At 40.6% G+C, this 19,844-nt stretch overlaps 1 protein-coding gene across 7 annotated transcripts in view; it reads right to left on the bottom strand.

Moving 5' to 3' along the window:
- EPB41 (erythrocyte membrane protein band 4.1) overlaps nucleotides 1-19,633 on the bottom strand; it is a 100,535-nt gene extending 80,902 nt beyond the window's left edge. For 5 of the 7 annotated variants that reach the window (XM_075264491.1, XM_075264495.1, XM_075264496.1 and 2 more), the window contains exons 1-3: nucleotides 8,978-9,002; nucleotides 2,501-2,960; nucleotides 1,087-1,287 (exon numbers count right to left, since the gene is read on the bottom strand). In XM_075264491.1, coding sequence (XP_075120592.1) covers nucleotides 1,087-1,287; nucleotides 2,501-2,960; nucleotides 8,978-8,985 — 669 coding nt within the window. In that variant the 5' untranslated portion in view covers nucleotides 8,986-9,002. Of the gene's footprint in view, nucleotides 1-1,086; nucleotides 1,288-2,500; nucleotides 2,961-8,977; nucleotides 9,003-14,373; nucleotides 14,910-19,416 lie in introns of those variants that run through there. The other 2 variants (XM_075264493.1, XM_075264494.1) reach the window with 2 other exon arrangements.
- Nucleotides 19,634-19,844: the final 211 nt, after the last annotated feature.

Here is a 19,844-nt window from a genome sequence, read left to right as displayed (position 1 = left end):
TGGGGGAAAAGAAGGGTGCGTCTTATAGTCTGAATGTGGCGCCTGGCATCCGCTGTAATAGAGAGGCGGAAGCCGGCAAGTGATAGACGCCATTACAGGTGCCGGGGCCTGAGACATCGCTGCGATCCTCTGCCCTGCATGAAGCCAGCAGCGGCAGGGGCTCCTCCGTGCCCCCGCCGCTGGCTTCATGAAGGGCAGAGGATAGTAGCGATGTCTCAGGCCCCGGCGTCTATCCCTCCCCGGCATCCGCCTCTCTAGTACAGCGGATGCCGGGTCAGTAGTCAGTATCTGTGGCCCCTTCTCCCCCGGGGCTGGTCCCCACCGGCCCCGTACCTGTAAAGTTGCAGGCCGGCTCCTGCGCGGCGATATCGCAGGAGCCGACCTGTTCGGGTGACAGCCGGGAGCCTAATGAGGCTCCCCGGCCTGTCACTGCTGTATTAGTATTGCGGCTGGTCTCTATGACCAGCCGTAATACTAATAGACAGAATGTCCCATAGACAGCAATGCAGTTGTATTGCCGTCTATGGGACTTGCGATCAAGTGACCGCAGGTTCAAGCCCCCGGGGGGGGGAATAAAATAGTAAAAAAAAAAAAAAAAAAAAAAAGCTTTAAAAATATGAAATAATTAAAAGTTCTAAATCACCTCCTGTTTTTTTTTTTTCAATACAAGGTGATCTAAGCAATAGATATCCCCCAAAATGGTATAACTAAAAAGTACAGCTGGCCCCGCAAAAAAAAACACTCTATGCATCCCCGTACAGCTGCAGGGTCACCTGTCAATGTGGCCTTGCAGCTGTTGCAAAACTACAACTCCCATATATTAAATATTTTACCAGTTTTTGCTTCAAAATTTTTTTTCCCTATTTTCCTCCTCTAAAACCTAGGTGCGTCTTATAGTCCGAAAAATACGGTAACTTTGCAAAATCCAAAATCTTTGTTAAAAATTGTCTATTTGTGTCTACAGTTGCTAATCAGGTCATGTAAATTTATTGATCTAAACAATTCATTGGTATAAAAAAAAAAAAAAAAAAAAAAAAAAATTATATTAACTATAAACATCCAAGTATTACCCACAAATACTCTTACCTCTAATTCACATTCATATAGTGTATCATCAAGAAGGGTAACTTTACAACGCATGTTGGCTAATCTCTTAACCACTTTTTGAGGAGTCTTTACTTCTTCAGTTTTTGTGAGCTTTTTCTCTGAGTCGACTTCAGTAGGGTCTTCTTCGTCCTCAGGATTTGCTTCAGGGTCTTGATCGTCTTTCCTATCCTCCTGTGCAGGCTAGAAGTACACAAAATGAAGCCAATAGACTCATTAATATGATACAAAACTTAATTCTTCTGCTGAATGACTCCCTATATTAAATTAATCTTTCCAAAGATGCCTTTCTTATTCAGCATTCTCCATTTTCATGAAAAATAGTGTTTTAGTCTCATGTAAAATAGCTGAAAGGCTCTAGGGGCATTTCTTTTCTTGTTGGGCTTTTACTTTCCATTCTAGATAATCGGGGAACTTACCCAGAGAAAAGAATGAAGCCTTAGCAATAGAGGACATGCCCCTTAGGGCGCCTTCACACAATGCAACGCTCCGCTCATTTTGTCCATTCTACACGTGTAAAATGTAGTAAGCCATTGAGTTCAATGGCTTACGTTTTGCAAAATTACACGCTCAAAAAATACGCACGTAAGCCATTGAACTCAATGGCTCACTACATTTTACACGTGTAAAATAGACAAAGTGAGTGGAGCGTTACATCATGTGAAGGCGCCCTAAAACCCCTCCTGAGATGGATGGAGCTGAAATGCAGGATATGTATCTTGTATAGTGGCATCATATTCCACAGCGCTTTACAGACATTGTCAAGAAAGGAATCACTGGAAAGTATAGAAACCACAATACACGGTATTGTCATTCACTGATACTGATTTTCCTGCTGACAGACTCCCTTTAAGGCTAAAAATGTGGCAGTTTTTGAAAATGTAGTGTTTATGCTGCAGATTTTTTTTTTTTTAATGCAATGTGTGGATGGGATTAGCCAAAATCTCATCATCTTTGCAGGTACTGTAAAATGCTGTGGTTTCACAACATGCGGCTTTAGCCTAAAGAGGTTTTTCAGCCCCTAATGCAAGCTTCATACAGAGGCTCATCCATGAGATGGATCCACACAGATCTGATACTGTTGACCTAACACCCACATCTTGCATGTTGCAGCAGGAGCCGGTAGGAGAATTAGACGAAAGCAGAAATGAATGGGTCAGTGTGCTCGCTGGGAGAAAAACACGGATAGCACATGGACCAATTCATATGGTTGTCTGCAAGGGGCTTAATGAAAAAGAAATAGTGGCTAGTCTCTCAAGCTAAGTTTTTTTCGATTTAGCTTATATTTCAAACCAGTCAAGCTAGGGTAAAATAGTTTGGTCTTCACATGCTTTGTGTGGAGAAGAGGCTTTAACGTCAGAACAGTTGGTGGCATTAACTGATCAATATATATCACCTGGGTTTCTGCACTGCTTAGAGAATGAAGGTCAAGTGATGGGTCAGTTCGTAGTTCAGGTTCCGGAGCTGCAATAGGAGCCTTCAAAAAAACGTCATCATCCAACTGTTCTCCCAAACCTTCATCCAATTCTTTTTGTTCTGATGCTCCTTTTTCTAAAGATGACTGAACGTCTTTGTCTTCCTCGGTCACCTGAGATTTTGGCCTTTTAAGAAAGGAGGAGAAGAGTCTTGACAAACGCTTGCCTTCAGAATTGCGGTCTTTATTTTTACGGGTGCTGGGTGAAGCTGTGGAAGGAGAACCCGGCGTTTCTTCAGTATCCTGCTTTTCCCCTGAGCCAATTTCTTCAGGACCAGTTTTGCATGCTCCTTCTTCCTCTTGCTCCTTCCCTTCCTGCTTTTGGTCTTGAGGAGGACTTTCTGCCTCAGCAACTACACTCTTTTCTGTTGTCATTTTCACGCTGTGAAAAGATTAAAAGCAATAAATTAGGAGATAAAATTTAAGCCTTAGCCAGTTTGTGGTAAGCGACACATTTCAACAATAGTAACTATGTAAGCAAATGATCATAAAATAAACATTATGACTGGTAGTGCTCATTCTATTATGTTGTGCATTGAAATGTTTAGTTGTAAAATTGTCACATTTTTGCAACGAGAGAGAGAGTGAGAGAGAGCGAGAGAGTGATTTTTATATGCGCATGCCTTAAACATTTTATTTGCAAGATCAGTCTAAGGATCTACTGCAATGGCGTCATAACCACAAACATACAAACAAGACCATGTATTGTGAATAGGACAACTGGAAACATCCGAGCACCCTTCCCATCAACAGATCGTGTCTGAGGACTTGTGACTACTCTGTGTCCCAAGCGCAGTTGATTATATTATGCCCTACCTCTCCTGTAAGCAAACACATAGAATACGGTCAAGTGACATGCCTACCCAATTTCCAGCCTAGTCATAACTATACTATTAAGTTATTTTTGAGTGTTCTAGTTATTGGTTGTGTGATAACCTGCAACCCTATACTGCGCAACACTCAGTGTTTGAAACGGATTCAAATGCAATACTTTGGCAAGCCAGTTTTTCATATAAGACCATGACCTCTTCATGGCTTGTCCCTTGACCACACCACATGATGTACCTTAAGATGGTGTCAAGAACCTGATCTCAATCCTGGTCTGAAAATGCTGTTCTGTTATCAAAAGCACATGCCATGTGGCAGTCTATAGTAGTTTTCTAAGGCTATGTTCAAATCCATGTTCGAGGTTTACTCAATCTGTCAAAAACCCTGGAAAAAAAATAGTGCAACACCCCCCCACCACCACCACCAGGTGTCCATCTACATCCGCTCCCTTCTCCCTGGTTTTAACTTTGATGGAAGGAGGTGTAATTCATGCTTTGTACATCATAGTCAATGGAAATGGACAAAGACCGAGGAGACTCCATCAGTGTCTGTTACTCTACTACCATTAAGGTCTGTAATAATGGTAGTGTGAACAAACTTTAAGGGATCCATTTTCAATTTCGTTATAACAATGCTAATTTGGATTCATTTACATTTGCTTCATTCATTATTACTATTACTCCTTCTCCTGTCTGTTCAAAAGATTCTAGAAAAATAGAAGAGAGACTGGAATGTTCTGAAGAAGTAGGGTCCTAGTTGTCTATAAACCTGCATTTCCTCTGAAGTCCATATGCATGACGGCATGTTTATTCCCACACCCTGACAAAGTAAATACTAGTCTTCCTGCAAACATTTTTATTCCTGTTTATCAAATCTTTGTTGTATTTTTTTTTTTCTCAAGAGCTATGCCATTAAGGGCAAAACGGATTGTTTTCTACATTATCATTATCTTCCAAGAGCTATACCAGTTTTATTTTCCTGTGGATTAAGCAGTGTGAGGGCTGTTTCCTACAGAATGAGTGGCAGTTTGCATTTTTACCATTCTGGGGTACTTTACTGATTTATTTTTTTTTTTTTTTCAGTGTTCTGGGCTAGAAATACTGGAGAGCTACTGGCTTCTAAACTGAAAGATTTAGGGGTCAAAAAATATATTATCATCAGGTGGAAAAAGTATTGAACACATCATCAATCTTCTAACTAAATAGATTTGGTATTGAATTTCTCATAAGAAGTCAGTAGCAACCCATCCAATCCAGAGGCAAAAAAAAAACAACAAAAAAAACAAACCCATAGATGTTCATAAATTAAGTTATGTGCAATAATAATAATAACACAGAAAAAGCACTGAACCTGTTTATGCTAGGTACACACTAGCATTTAGATTTCCATCATTTAGGTTCGCAAAAGACGGAATCTCTGTCCACTTAAAAAGAATTTACAAGTGGAAACCCGGGACCCCATAGACTATAATTGGGTCTACAGGTTTAAGGCTCCGTTCCCACGATGTAACGCACCACTCATTTGGACACGTAAACATGTGTTAGAGCGCGGCGCTTCAGAACAGATCCCATTGTCTTCAATGGGTGACGGCTTACGCGCGCTACACATTGAAATCAATGGGTTATAAAGCCTCCCATTGATTTCAATGTGTAGCACGCGCAAGCCGGCACCCATTGAAGTCAATGGGATCTGTTTTGAATTGCCTCGCTCTGACATGTGTTTACGTGTCTAAATGAGCGGCGCATTACGGAACGGAAAACGGAGCCTTAGGCTGCTTTCACAAGCAGTTAACACTCCGCTCATTCTGACACGTAAACACGTTCAGAGTGAGCGGCGTAAAACAGAATCCTATTGACTTCAATGGGTTCGGTGTTACGTGCACTACCTATTGAAGTCAATGGGAGGCTTTTTAACCTATTGCTTTCAATGTGATAAACGCGTAGGTAGGTAAAAAAAAGCCTCCCATTGACTTCAATGGGTGGCGCACGCAAGACCGAACCCATCAAAGTCAATAGGATTCTGTTTTACGCCGCTCACTCTGAACGTGTTTATGTGTCAGAATGAGCAGAGTGTTAACTCCGTGTGAAAGCAGCCTTATAGTGAAATCAGCGGAGAGAAAAAGTCCTCCTTGCAGAATTCTGATTCAGAGTCTCCTACAAATACTCCAATGCAATTGTGAATCACGCCTTACGGACATTTAATACTTCGTACAAAGGCCTTTGTTGGTGACAGTATCAAGACTCTTCCTGTAGGGAGAAACTAGTCGCACGCATTGCTCAGGTGTGATTTTGGCCCAAACATTTTTCATCTTGAAGGTTCCTTAGGCTCCTTCTCTGAACTTTGGTTCCTTCCACAGATTTTCTATTGGATTCAGGTCAGGTGATTGTCCCGGCCATTCCAACAGTTGCAGTTTCCCTATAAGTATCATTGAAGCAAAGTCAACAGAGGTTTCCTCACTTTCTGTTAAAAGCACTGCTGGAAAAGCCACAATATATTGCCGCCATGGTTTTTCCCACAGTCCGCTATGTGGGTCCCTTGCCTTAGAGAGCATAAGCCATACACTGCAATAATGCTGTATTGCAATATATAGCAAAAATCTTCTAACAAGCCTCCATTGTAATACTGTTGACCCAGGCAATGGCGCCTTCAGAATGCTTGGCTGTTTTAGCAACTGAACAGCTTTTGTTCTCTCCCTGTGGCGGTGAAAGTGACCCCTCAGATACTGAAGATGCATCTGACCACAGGTTAAGTGCCTGCGATAAGAGAGGTTATGACACCTGGTATCTGCCATAATGGTACTTTTACTGTGGTTGTCAGGAAGCAGTTAACTGTTTAAGCCTAAAATGCCGTATTAGGCACCCAAAAAAAAAAAAAAAAGCCACAAAATCTTGACCCATTATCTTGTTAGGAACGAAACCAACATATAGGTGGTATAAACTTTCGACAGAGCCTGAAGTGGCACCAATTACTTCACGCCAGAATTGCACATTTCATTTCCATGTATGTCGTTTACAGCTTGAACACGCGGAAACTATTTGCTTCACATGTACAAGCCCTGCATTGGAAACCTGAAAAAGGCGTAACCAAATAGTTTAGGCGAAACAGCAAAAGAAAAAAAAAAAAAAGTTCCCTGTAGGGGCACCAACTATCCATATGCAGTATTTCATACCTAAAAATAAGAAAAATCATACAGAGTATGTCAATGGCATGAATGTGCTAAAAATAGCTGCAGACAGAAGCAAATCTAGGAAGCTTACTCCATTATTTATGAGCATACAGATATCCAAGGCTAGCACTTCCACAGCAGCAGCAGCAGCTATAAGACCAGTCTGATGGAAGGAACAGATTTAGAGATCACTCTGAGCATAGAAATAAATAACTACATAGAAATAATAAGATAACCAACATAACTAACAGTTAATCTGATGTGTGTCACACTCATCAATACGCATAGCATACCAAAAACTTGTGCAGGTGCTGGTTCTATCTGGATTCACGAAAATACATAAGGAGGATATTACTGCTGGTTCTGGGGGTGGTGGTGGGGGGGGGGGGTTGGCAGTGGGAAAAGTGTGAGTGTCCATTTACATGGAGGAAAATGGTGAGGAACTTGGGGTGGCATTTCAGCACTGAAAAAAAAAGCCTCCCATTGACTTCAATAGGTTCCTTTTTCTGCTGAAAAAGGAACCCATTGAAGGCAATAGGAGTTTGTTTGTTTTCAGCGCTGAAATTCACCACCAACTTCAGTGCCATTTTCCTCCGTGTGAATGGACCCTAAGGCTGGGTTTACATCTTTGCCTGCATGGAGGACTTTTTTCCCTCTGGAAATAAGGAATTGCAAATATAGTGGAATATTTTGGGAAAACTTTAATGCTCTTCCATATTACAGAACAAGTTTAAAGGGGCTAAATAATTAACAATGGTATGGCCAAATGTATCAAGTCATTTGCCCAGAATAGTACATTTACAGCCTGATATTTTACTTACAGCAAAACTGAGCATAAACTAAATAAATTGGCGCCCCTAAGTACGTATATGAAAAACATGAGTGTAAAACAAAATTTTCTATAATGTCAGTGATAAATCTGCCAAGGTCACAGTTTTTCACTGTTTAAAGCAATGTTAAAAGAATCTCATCAGGAAATAACCTTTTGTTGGAATCAACATTTTCTCCAGGGTCGTCTCCATTATCATTAGGACGGATTACATGGAATGCTAACATCTCTATTATAAAGTTAGATATTGGGCCATATCACCTCCTCCCTTCTAGCTCCCCTGTCTGCACAGTAAGGGTCCATTCACACGGAGTAAACGCGCGCTCATTTTGGCAAATACACGTGTAAAAATAAGTCTCCCATTGACTTCAATCTCATTTTTATATGTGAAAAAAAACGCAACAAAAAAAAAAAGCAACATTTTTTTTTACATGTGTAAAAAATGTCATTTCAGTCAATGGGAGTCTTATTTTTACACGTGTATTCTTTACTTTGGTACTTTGCCAAAATGAGCGCATGTTTACTCCGTGTGAATGGACCCTAACCACAACACTCATCACCCCACAGTCATACTACAAGTGTTAGCATGTCTTAATGATGTTCGTGATAGAATATTGCCAATTTACAGAATCTTTTACCAAAATGCAAGTAATCATTAAAAGGATAAGTATGTGAGTCTCACCAAAGCATATTTCTTGGATGATTTAATTCTGAAACTAGTTTTGCCATAATAAACAAAATTACAACAAAGATTTCAAGCACATAGCCACAAAAGTGGTCGAATAAAAATAAACAAAAATTAGGGTATACTCCATCAATTGCCCTAAAGTATTTATCCTATCAGATTCTTTCCTATTAATATGCTGCTTCTTCTGATTTTGCCCTGCTTTACATTGTAAAGATGCCATTTTCTCTCAGTGGAGTTGCTATACAAAATAACCATCTGCCCGCCGGAGAGAAGTCTCAAAGCTGTTACGTCTGTCTGTCTCAGGTGCATGATCTGCCTAAGCATTCAAGTATCTTATTATGAGACTTACACTCCAGCTGCGAGAAGTCTAAGAAAGATTTCTGTCCTAGGAAGACAAATGAACTAGTCTACAAAAGGAGGGTGACAATAACTCTGCTGGACAAATACGGGAGGGTGGATATTCATGCCAGTAAGGAGAGGATTAAGCAGATGATAATGTTATGTCTGACTGTTTACATTTTTAATATGAATGAGGTATAGGCTACCCAGTCACAGGACTAAAAAAATAAAATAAAAACAACCAACCATACATACTTGTATAAGCGTCACATTTTTACCCACAAACACAAGCCAATTTTAATGAGACTACTTTTTCACCAATGTTATGACTACAATTAAAATACAAAAGACAGAATAACAGATTTCCTTTGTGAGAACACGTGACACTTATTTTTCAGGTGTAAAACAGAATCATCTGACGTTTCTATACAAAGCCCAGAAAATATGTAAAATAACTCCTCTTCTTTCTGGTCGCATCATTTAAAGTGCTAAGCAGATGGATAATATGACACTCTTCTAAAAAGTCATTTTTATTCAGACTAAGCTTACCTCTTCATACCAGTAAGAGTGATATTCCCTCTGGGACTACAATTTTATGCATGTGCTGAAAAGTGCAACCAGGGAATGAAGAGGCAGCAATAATCTTTACTGAACCCACACCCAGGAAAAGAAAAGCAAAAAAAAAAAAAAAAAAAAAAGTCACTCCCTCTCAGAACAATAGCTCACCCACACTGCAAAAAGCCTTCTCAAGCAAATATTTTATCAAGTCACCTCCGGTACAGACACTTCCCATTTTTTTCCTCTTTAGCAAACTTTTTTTTTTTTTTGAATAACCAAACAGAATAAAATGTCAAAGTGTAAACAAAACAATAACAAGTGAGAGCAGACATTGGGCTTGAGTTACAGCAGATTATCAGATCTACCATCTTCTGATCACCACTGATGCAATATTTTACATCTGCATTAGGCAGTGACGATTCATTTCCAAAAATGGGGAATTGGAGAGTCACAAAAATGTCCTTCGGGTAGTCCCATGACCGTCCCACGGATATGGTTAACTATCCATTTTTGTTAATTGTATTATTTAGAAAGAAGGAGGGTGTTTAGATTAATGTAGGGATTTCCAGTTATCCCAGAGAACCCCTTTAAGCTGACGTCCAACGTATCTGACCGCAGAAAAAAAGTGCTGTTGAAAAAACTGCGGCAGCAAAGCATCACAGTTTTACCCACATCTCTTCACACAGAGGAAAATGGTGAGGAATTTGATGTAGAATTTCAGCAATGAAATAAAAGCCCCCATTGACTTCAATGAGAGGCTTTTTTTTTTTTCAGCGCTGAAATTCCACACCAAATGCCTCACCATTTTCCTCTGTGTGAATGGACCCTTAGTGCACAGAATATTACTCTGCAGACTTTCTGCTTCCTTTATAGCTATAGGGAAAACACTTGTGTTTCTATAGGTATAATTGACATGCTACGATTTCCAGTACTGTGATGGTTTCACAAGCTTCTCCACATATTTTTTTCGCAATGTTTGGATGGGATTCCCAAGAATACCATCAACTTTGCAGGGACTGTAAACCGCCGCAGCCATACCACATCATTTACACCACATGGGGCCCGGGCTAACAATTGCAAGCCTAGTCTACTTCATGTGTTTAAAAGGAGCCATAAGCAGTCACAGGTAAGAATGGGAGATTCTTGTCTATTGCTCAATTTTAGTAGCAAAGAGAAACACTACACCACAAATTCAGTGTCAAAAGTCTCCACTTTAAAACAATAAAAGACCCATGTTTGTAGGCGGTACAGAGCTTAACATATTGGTCATGTGAACGGATTCAACATGAATCATGCAGAGAAAACTCCTGCAAGCAACACTTTTCTCTCCGCATGTTTCATGTTGAACCCGAGCAGAAACCACACAGACCTCATTATAGTCTATGGGGTCCGTGTGGTTTCTTACCTAAGCGCTTTTTAATGCGTACAGGTTTCCGTTCAGGGAAGCCCCAAGTGGACTCACCGAACGCAGATGTGTACCAGGCCTAAGAGACTTTTTCTGCAAACTGAGCTCTGTGAGGTCTTGTGCACGTTGGATGAGCTGTAGTTTCTACTGGTAACATTTTGGGTTTTAAACAATTTTGTCTTTGCATTTTATATTGTTTCAACTGAATTCAGGGTATGTAACAAATCACATGTTGACCAAAGAAAATCTTTATTTTCCTCGAACAGGTTAACCTATGATGATTAACATAGGATCTTCGATAAGACACTGCACTGAAAATCCACAACTGCAGAGGTTGCGGTCACTGTTGATAAACGGCAAAAATGGCATTTTCATGGCTTATGGCCACTAGAACATTATGTCAGCTATGCATCAAAGCTGATATCTGCTCCCAATGGCAACAGCTCAAGTCCTAAGTTAACTATATAACGATGCTATGCTCTTACTAACCATACAAGATGAAGTGGGAGGTTGTTATAGAGGGGTTGTCTTGGCAAGATAACACCTTTAGGCTGAAGGCCCCATGTTGCAGAAACACAGCTTTTTTTTCTTGCAGATTTTGTTTCAGTTTTTTTAAGCCAAAGTGAAGAATGGCTACAAAAGGAATGGGCGATATATAGGAAGTTCTTATACTTCTACCTTCTGCTCAATCCACTCCTGGCTTTGGCTCAAAAAACCGCAACAAAAAAAGCTGCATTTCTGGGGCCTCAGCCTTAAATGGGGTTTTACAGCAGTTTTAAGAACAACTTTACAGGCCAGCGACTTCACATTCATCAGTCACATGGATTGGCACAACCGCTACACAATGTACAATGCTGTGCTTGGTAGGCAGTGAAGAGGTTGCAGCTCTTCAAACAGCTGATCGGTGGCGGTGTGTGTTTGACCCCACTGCTCTGATATTGATGACTAGTGCTAAAGATATAAAGAAAATAAATAACATGGCATAAAACAAAACAAAATAATCATGCTGACATAACTAAGGTGCCTGTAGCACTCTAATGAAGACTGGATTATATCATTAAAGTACCCCAGGACATCTGGGCCAGCTGATAACATGACCGATTTAAGATAAAGCACACTGAACAACATGTAAAACAGAGGCTTTTATCTGCATTAAGGATTCACTTACAGAATGTGCACACTTAAATTTGTGCTTTTTTAGGTTTAGGACGTGTTTAATACTCAACAAGGTGAAGATTTACCAAGCAAAACATAATTCTATTGCAAACAAAAATGGCACCATAAATATGGAGACTTTATTAAAGTAATGTGCAATTTTACAGAAAATATATTAGTGTAAATATATGGCAGATAGATTTGGCTAGGCAAGTTATCATGCCATGTGCACTACTGTGTTTAAGGCAAGGAACATTATCAAACATACACTTGAACTTTGGGGGGGGGGGGGGTTACCAAGCTGTGCATGATAGAAATTTGCATTTTCATTTTGCATTTTACTTTTGGAAATTGGATGGAAAAGAGGGGCTGGCACTACAACAAAATTATCAGCTGCAACTTTAACAAGTTGAAAAATTGTCACAGTCTCACTCGTCATGGTAATTCCGGGCAGGTATTTTGAGGATAGTGCATAGATGAAATCTCCTTGACAGGCCTCATACAAACTCACATCACATACTCCAGTGCTTGAAATGTTCATACGTTACTACACAAGCCACAACATTTTGCCACAGTTTTGCAGTAATGGCATACACCCTATACTGATTTTTTTTCTTTACCAACTAGAGTCAAATCTTCACCATTTTGGTCATTTCAATCTGAACCAACTGCAGTTAATCTCATAGACAGGGGAGTAATAATAGGGGGTGCAAAGGTACCAATTGCTACCGGGTCTGGGAGTGTGAGGGGGCCCAAAAGCTTCTCTACATTATAAGACATCAATATTGTATACTAGATAACATATGGCAAGTACGGTGTTTCCCCATTGGCATGTGCCAGTGGTGGATGGGTTCTCACACACAAACCTGCGTCACTCCTGCTAAAGGCACTCTCCGATATCTTGCTGTTGCAGCAGCGTTACACTGCAGCCAAATGTAGTGGTTGGCTCCCTCCCGCCTCCCCCACCCCCCTTCCCAATGACTAGAAGCAGCCACAATGCTTGGTTGTGGAGCAATGACAACAGGACTTTCCCCAATTTGTGTGTGAGAGCCTGCCAATACTGGTACTCTACCTTTATTGTTGTGGAGAACTCTCTCACTAGTGCCATCTTGCACAGATAGCTCCCTTAAGATCAATGTCCAATTGTTTTTGGGAGAGTCTGATTTCCTAGATGAAGGGTCTTCTGTACCTGTTCTGCTGTATTCAAATTAATTAGGGATATTTCACGTATACTCCAAAAATCCTGAAAAGTCAAGCTAAGAAACATGGTAGGTGCCTTATTACAAATTACACCTCTGCTTATAGAGGATCACTTTGCCACCACCACATACAGGGCAGGAGAAAAGCAAACACCAAATATTTACTTGGTTTCATAGGTTTATACATGCGTTATTGGTAAGACTCGTGAAGGATTATGCCCATTACAAGTATGAATATTGTGTTATTGCCATAACAGCTGAATTTCTCACACAATCATTGGGTCAAGTTGTAGAACTCATCTACGTATTAAAGAAAAACGTTCAGTCTGAAGGTCTTACTAAATCTCCGGTTTAGAATATACCAGTGATCAAATAAAGGTTTTCTTTCTCTCATTGATCAAAATTGAATTTTAATTTTTTTATGGATGCTTATAGTCATTGATGACATAATAGAGCATTGTACATGGCTTAAAAGAGCAAAATCACAATAGTTTTTATTTAACTACTACAGTCACAAACTTTTGTCTAGAACATTCCAGAAAAAAAAAATCTGATATATATGTTAATAGGTAATGCAAAAGGAATGCCGATACCAATTACGCCAGCATTTTAATTTAAAGATGCATTAACTCCAGAAACTCTCGTTCCCTACCACGGAAAAAAATAATAATAATGATAAGGCTTCCAATGAAACAGAACTATGTTGAGCTTCAAATAAGGAGAGCAAATAAGGAAAACAAGATGGAAACCTCAACATAACTGAGGGGTCAACATAACAGAGTTCCCTGTATTGTATGGACGAACAGGTCAGTGGTAATAAGCAAGTTTAATAAATTTAAAACCTACAGGCAGTTGTGATGCAAACCACTGTAACCAAACAATGATGGTACAGTGGCAGGATAGTTAAACCTGTAGAGTGCTGCGTACACTGAAAGCATTATACAAATAAACATACAGACTGAAAGTGTCAGCGTGAGCACAGATCCATAAGCCACATTCCCCAAAGCCAACACAAGGCTCAAAAGGCTGCATTGTTTGAAAAGAGAAACGTTCCTGTGACTGAGAATCTTATTCAGCTATTCTCCTTCAAAGGGCACCAGCTTTTGTCTGAGATAATTCCAACATTACTAGATAGGAGACAACTGTGTGCGCAAACAGGGAGGCAATGAAACAAAAAGTGCTGTAGTAAGGAGACTACAGTCAAGGCTGTCAAGACTATCTACATTTTGGAGTTCAAAAGACACCTAAATACATATAAACACTTTGTATGTCATCTACATAAAATAAAAGCTATACATTAAATAAATGATATATCCAAAGTACAACAGCAATAGGAGAAATAAAGCAAACGTACACACAAATCAAGCAAACTAGCAGTTAACTACTGTATACTATACAATGTATTGATCAAAAACAGCAATAATTCTTACAGGTAAACAAAAACATGCCCAAGAATAGTTACAGATCACACAACATAGAAAGCAGACTTGTGATTCATTTCCAATGAAGGTACATCTAGAAAACATGACACCAACCTTTAACACCAAGCACCAGCAATGGGTTATCTTGACTGTTTACCAGCTATACCCCAGGTGGCAGCTGCTCCATCAGCTAATAGGTTATCATACCTCTACCAGCGCCTCCTCTCCACCTCTGTGGATTGAATTTCTTAATGTCCATAGGAAAGCAGAGGGGAGGAGATGATGAATTTATTCCTGAAACCTTGTGGATAAGAAAGAATAAGGAATCCCTTCCAAACACACACACACACTGGAGTCTTCACACTATTTAGCCGCAATACAGTCCCTTTCCAGCTATTGTCCTGCTGCTTTATTTTCCATACTCTGGGAATATTTTACAGGAATACAAAAGAGGATCTAGTGGGAGACAGTGTTATGGAGGAGTAAGGGGCGTATCAAAGTGGGGGAGGTGGCTGAGGAGGCTTTGTTTACGATGGATAAAGGAGGGTTTATTTATTTTGATGGAGTTCAGGCTCAGCTGTAACCTGCAGTCTCCAGAGAGGTAGAAGGAGGAGGTGAAAAGGCAAAGAATGACAGTGCCATACACACAATAAGATGGATTGGTGGCAGACGCCATAGGATGAAGATAAGCAAACCCCTTAGGCCGTTAATAGTTACACATGCATTTACATTTCTCTCACAAATGACATCGTAGAGTCTGTTCTCAGAAATTTGCTTTATATGAACAGAATGCTAATAGGACACCTGGAAATATATGCAGGAGCCTTCCCATGTAAAGTCCATTCATCTGAAATTAAGATGTAATCTAGAAGATCTAATAAAGAAGGCTTGGGGAAAAAAAATAAAAAATAAACAATAAGCCATAAAATTAAAACCTCTGCTTAATATTGTGTAGGCCGCTCAGCACCCTGCCAATACAGCTCATCGAGGCATGGACTCTGTGGCACCAAGGCATTTGCTGAAGATACTTTTAGCTCTGTATTTTATGGGGTAGGGCTTCCACAGATCACACTTGCAACACATCCAGATGCCTCGACCAGATTGAGATCTGGGAAATTTGGAGCGCAGTGTCTTCCTAAAAATCGGAGGACAAAAAGAGTTCAAAACAATAGACACCTGCTGGGCCCCACTATAGTCAAAGGGTTCCAATGGGCTCCATGTGCATCCGCTGTTGTAGCAGTTCACCTGCCCGTTCTGGTCATCTGACAGACCAGGACAATGGACAGGCCCGGGCATTTGGGAATGTACCTTAATACATTCCTGAATTGTTTAGGCGGTCTGGCAGGAACCACTATCCTACTGAAAGATAGCACTGCTATTAGGTCATATCATTGCCTTCAAGGGATGTACTTTATCCGCACCAATGTTTAGGGGTAAGGCATAGGTTTCCCAACCAAATACCCATTTCTCCCAGATCCAGTTTTGATACTTCATGTTACTCCGTGTGAACGCCCCCTAAAGAGGCTGTCCAGGCAAATCAATTATTTATTTTTTTTTAAATAAGCTGAGGAGGTGAAAAAATAAAAAAAAATTTAAATTTTTTTTTAAATCATACCCACCTGTCCCCGATGCTCCCAGCACTCCTGCTCTGGCAACTTTTCAAAGTGAAATTGCTCACCGGCTGTTTCGTCCTAGATCCCTTCTGTTGAAGCCGCCAAGAGACCCAGAGACAACACAAGTAGTGATGTCACGTGCCCTTCGCTAAGGGCGCCGATTAGCCTCAGCGGTAACATGTGGCATTGACTTCTGCCAAAAGACAAATGAGAGGGAGGACCGGCCTGCACTTGGAGGCACCGGGAAAAGGAGGGTACAATTTATTTATTTTTTTACTCCCTTACCTTTCACCTCCTGGGGCACATGTGGGGTAATAAACGGCTAGAAAGCCGACAGTGCGCTGAATTCTGCGCACTATCGGCTTTCCCGCTCTGTGCCCCAGGTGAAAAGCTATCAGTGCCGATACCGTAGCTCTTCAGTGTCAGAGGGGCGTTTCTGACAGTGTACTGTACTGCGCTGTACTGTGAGAGGGGACGTTCATTACCGCCCAGCCTCACCGCTCAGCGCACTTCTGACAGTGAAAAGCTATGGTACTGGCACAAATAGCTCTTCACCATGGGAATACAACCGGAAAGCAGACAGTGCGCTGAATTCAGCGCACTGTCTGCTTTCTAGCGGTGTAATACACCGCATGTGCTCCAGGAAATGAAAGATCCTCTTTAACACTCAGTGCCATAATAGTACACTGCTCCTGTTCCTGCAGCATTTCTTCTGGCACTCCGTTGTATTGTCCAGCTAAGGTCCAGGACTAGATGTCGGAAGATACTCTGATCACAGGGTCCGAGGGGTGTGATGTGCTGCAATACTAAGAACTGCAGTACGCTGCACTGGGGAACAAAGATCCCAAATTCAAGCAAAAATGTTAATTTAAAAAAATAAGTCCTCACTATCCAATAATAGTGTTATTTATCACGAAGATTTTTTTTTTTATATATATCGCTTTCTCAAAAAGAAATTGCTATCAAAAAGGCATATATTCCAACCATTGGTACTAATAAAATCTACAACTTGCCAAATAGAGCCCTTACATATCTCAGTTAGCAAAACAGTAACAGTAGAAAAAAAAAAAAATACACAATACAGTGACCTCAAAAAAATATTCATTTTCAAGAAGAAACTTATTTGTAGAAGTAGTAAAACATAATAAAACCATGCAATTCCTGTAATCGTAATGACCTGCTGGACATATTTGCCATGTCATTTTGTTTTAGTACAGAGTAAACGCCTTAAAAACAAAATGCAAAAAGTTACGATACAACTGTGTGGTTTTTCACACTGACCCTCCAAAAAATTTTAATAAAAGCTAATCAAACATTATATGTTCCTCAAAATGGTACAAAATGAAAGTAAAACTCTTCATGGAAAGAATAAGCTTGCCTTTAGCTAAAAAAATAAAAAGTTATGAATTCTAAAAGGCGGGGAAAGAAAATATGAAAAAAGTCGCCAGGTATTATTGTAAATTATTCTGCATCTTTAATGCATTAAAGGGGTTGTCTAAGCTAGATTTAATTTTATTTTGGGCCAGGGAAGTTGAAAAATTTATTTAAAAGAAAAAACCCCACTCACCTGTCCCAGGTGCTCTGGTGTCTCTCAGCATGGACTGTCTTGTTGCTCCCGTGTTTTCTTCAGGTAGAAGTCCCCACTGCATGTGACTACTGAGGCCAATCAGCAGCATCAGGACACAGGACGTCGCTACATCCCGTGTCCTTTCTCTAGGCCGCTGATTGGCTCAAGTGGTCACGAGACTGCTTAGGACAATCAGCGGGCTAAGGAAAGAGATACGGAATGTCACAGCTGATGGGGACTCCGGCAAAAGAAGACAGCAGAGCACACATTCCCCATCCTAATATATATTTTTTTAAATAAATAAAATTCTGGACAACCTCTTCATAGTCTACAGCTCCGTGAAAAAGAAAATCACAGATATCATATGGATGCCATACCTGTACTTTTCTTTTTCATGGACTCAGAGATGCAGAAAAGTACATAAAGCAACAACAAATACAAAAAAAAAAAAAAAAAAAGGAAGTCTTGAACTGCTTTGACAGATGTAAAAAATTATTTGACAATGGATAACACACAATCTCAAAAATGAGCAGGACTGTGTTTAATGTGAATGTCGGTGAATCTAACGTGTGGACAGTGTGGCCACAAGCCAGTTTTATACGTTATTTGCAACAGTGTCCAGAACCGGTTTATGATGTTGCTGATATGTGCATCACTTCCTAATCTGTAACAGCTAGCACAGGAAATAAAGTTGCACCATTTGTGTAAAAAGTCTTGTGATGTCAACATTTGCAAAGCAAGAGCAGTTTTCTGACAGAAAGGTTCCACTGTCAAGACATCTACAAGAATGTTCATACTACCGTAAGCTGCCAGTTCTGATAGTGTGCGTTAAAAAAAATAAAAACACGGACACAAGAGTCCTGCACCTAGAGTTATCAAGGCTGTGAAGAAAAAAAAAAAAAAAAAAAAAACTGGACATGTGCCGGATACGATGTAAATGGACAAAAGATAAAATTTCACTGAAATAAATAGGATTAAACGAATTTACGATGGTTCTGTCACTATCCGTTAACATTTTTCGTGGATGCTAGCAACGGGCACTACTAACAGTAGTGTGGACGCCCCCTTATATCCTCAAAGAGAATTAAATGTGCTGAGCCGAGAACTTTGGGGCACTGTAGGACATTTCAGCAGTCCGTGTGAAAAACCATCTACAGATATGGGGATATTAATAATTTGTGACATAAATATGTCAATAAACCAAATAAAATTACAATATTAAAGTATAATTTGCCACAAACTTAAAAACCACAAAATACTATAGTATACAGCTAGCACTAGTTTTAGTTCTACTAAAACAAACCCTAGAAATCTAACAATTTAGGTTAGGGTCACAATTGCACTGGTCTGTTTTTTAGTTGTTTTTTTTTTTTCGGGGGGGGGGGGGGGAACCACCGGGAAAACCAAACCTGTCCAAAAACCAGTGGTTATCTGCGTACCCCATATATTATAATGGGTTCTGTTTTTATACAGAAACCTTTTCCGTGCAGGACTTTTCCCTCCTAGGATTTTCAGCAGAATCTGATGGGAGACTCCAGATAGATGTGAGCCTAGCCTCAGCCACCATCGTCTCTTAGGTCTCTGAACAACAGTGAAAGATTCAGGCAGCCAATAAGAATTCAGTTTCCATTATCCAAAGGTCTTCAGAAAGCGATGAGACACTCTGATAGGTTGCTATAGGCAACTACTACACTACGCCGAATTTAGCAGAATATACTCGTATTTTACTTCATGAAATGGTCACAAGTCACACAGTCCTGCTTCTATTAGATTATACATACATAGATATATATCTGCTGTCTATGAATCCGTTTGCCAGTTTTCCCCCTGACAATCACTTGTTGAACTAGCCCAATAGAAGACACAAGCCACAAGAGAATACAAGTCAGCACAAGCAGCCTACAACCGAGGTCGCTACACTGCGTGCACTGAAAGCAGCGGTTCCCATTGTAGTCACCCTCTGAGAATGGCCATAGATATTGGCAGGTGTAGTGACAAAGCATGGGGCGGGAAAAGGCTGTTGGTGAGGCAGCGCAACCCTCGTCATGTCTGCCACACACGGATACATACGGGTGTCAGGATCGCGCCCCGGTTTTGCCGCGCTTCTCTGTAGCACACGTGATCTCCGCACCTTTACCTCCGCCGCCAAGCAACAAGCAGTTCGCGCCCCCGGCCAGTAAACAGTGGAGTAGTCGCGTATTGGTCGGTGGTCCGTACATTACTAGGAGGGCGTTACTACCGAGCCATTGTGTGAAGCGGAGGCGTGTAAAGCTGCGGAGGGGTGGGGGGCTAGCACTACCTGAAGCAGCCATGTTTATTTTGGGATGTATGTAGACCTTTGCTTGTACGAAGTACTTCGTCATTTTGGACTTTGTTGTCGTACTTAGAGCTATGCACATACAAACGTTACAGACACGTCCTCCGCATAGTGTGTGTGTATCCATAATGCATTAGGTGAAGGAGTGTGTGTGACATGCTGTGCAGGAGCAGCGGTGATA

This window comes from Leptodactylus fuscus, chromosome 2 (genome assembly GCF_031893055.1).
Source record: "Leptodactylus fuscus isolate aLepFus1 chromosome 2, aLepFus1.hap2, whole genome shotgun sequence".
Taxonomy (NCBI): Eukaryota; Metazoa; Chordata; class Amphibia; order Anura; family Leptodactylidae; genus Leptodactylus; species Leptodactylus fuscus.
Note: the sequence above shows the minus strand (reverse complement) of the source record. Positions and strands in the feature narration are given on the sequence as shown.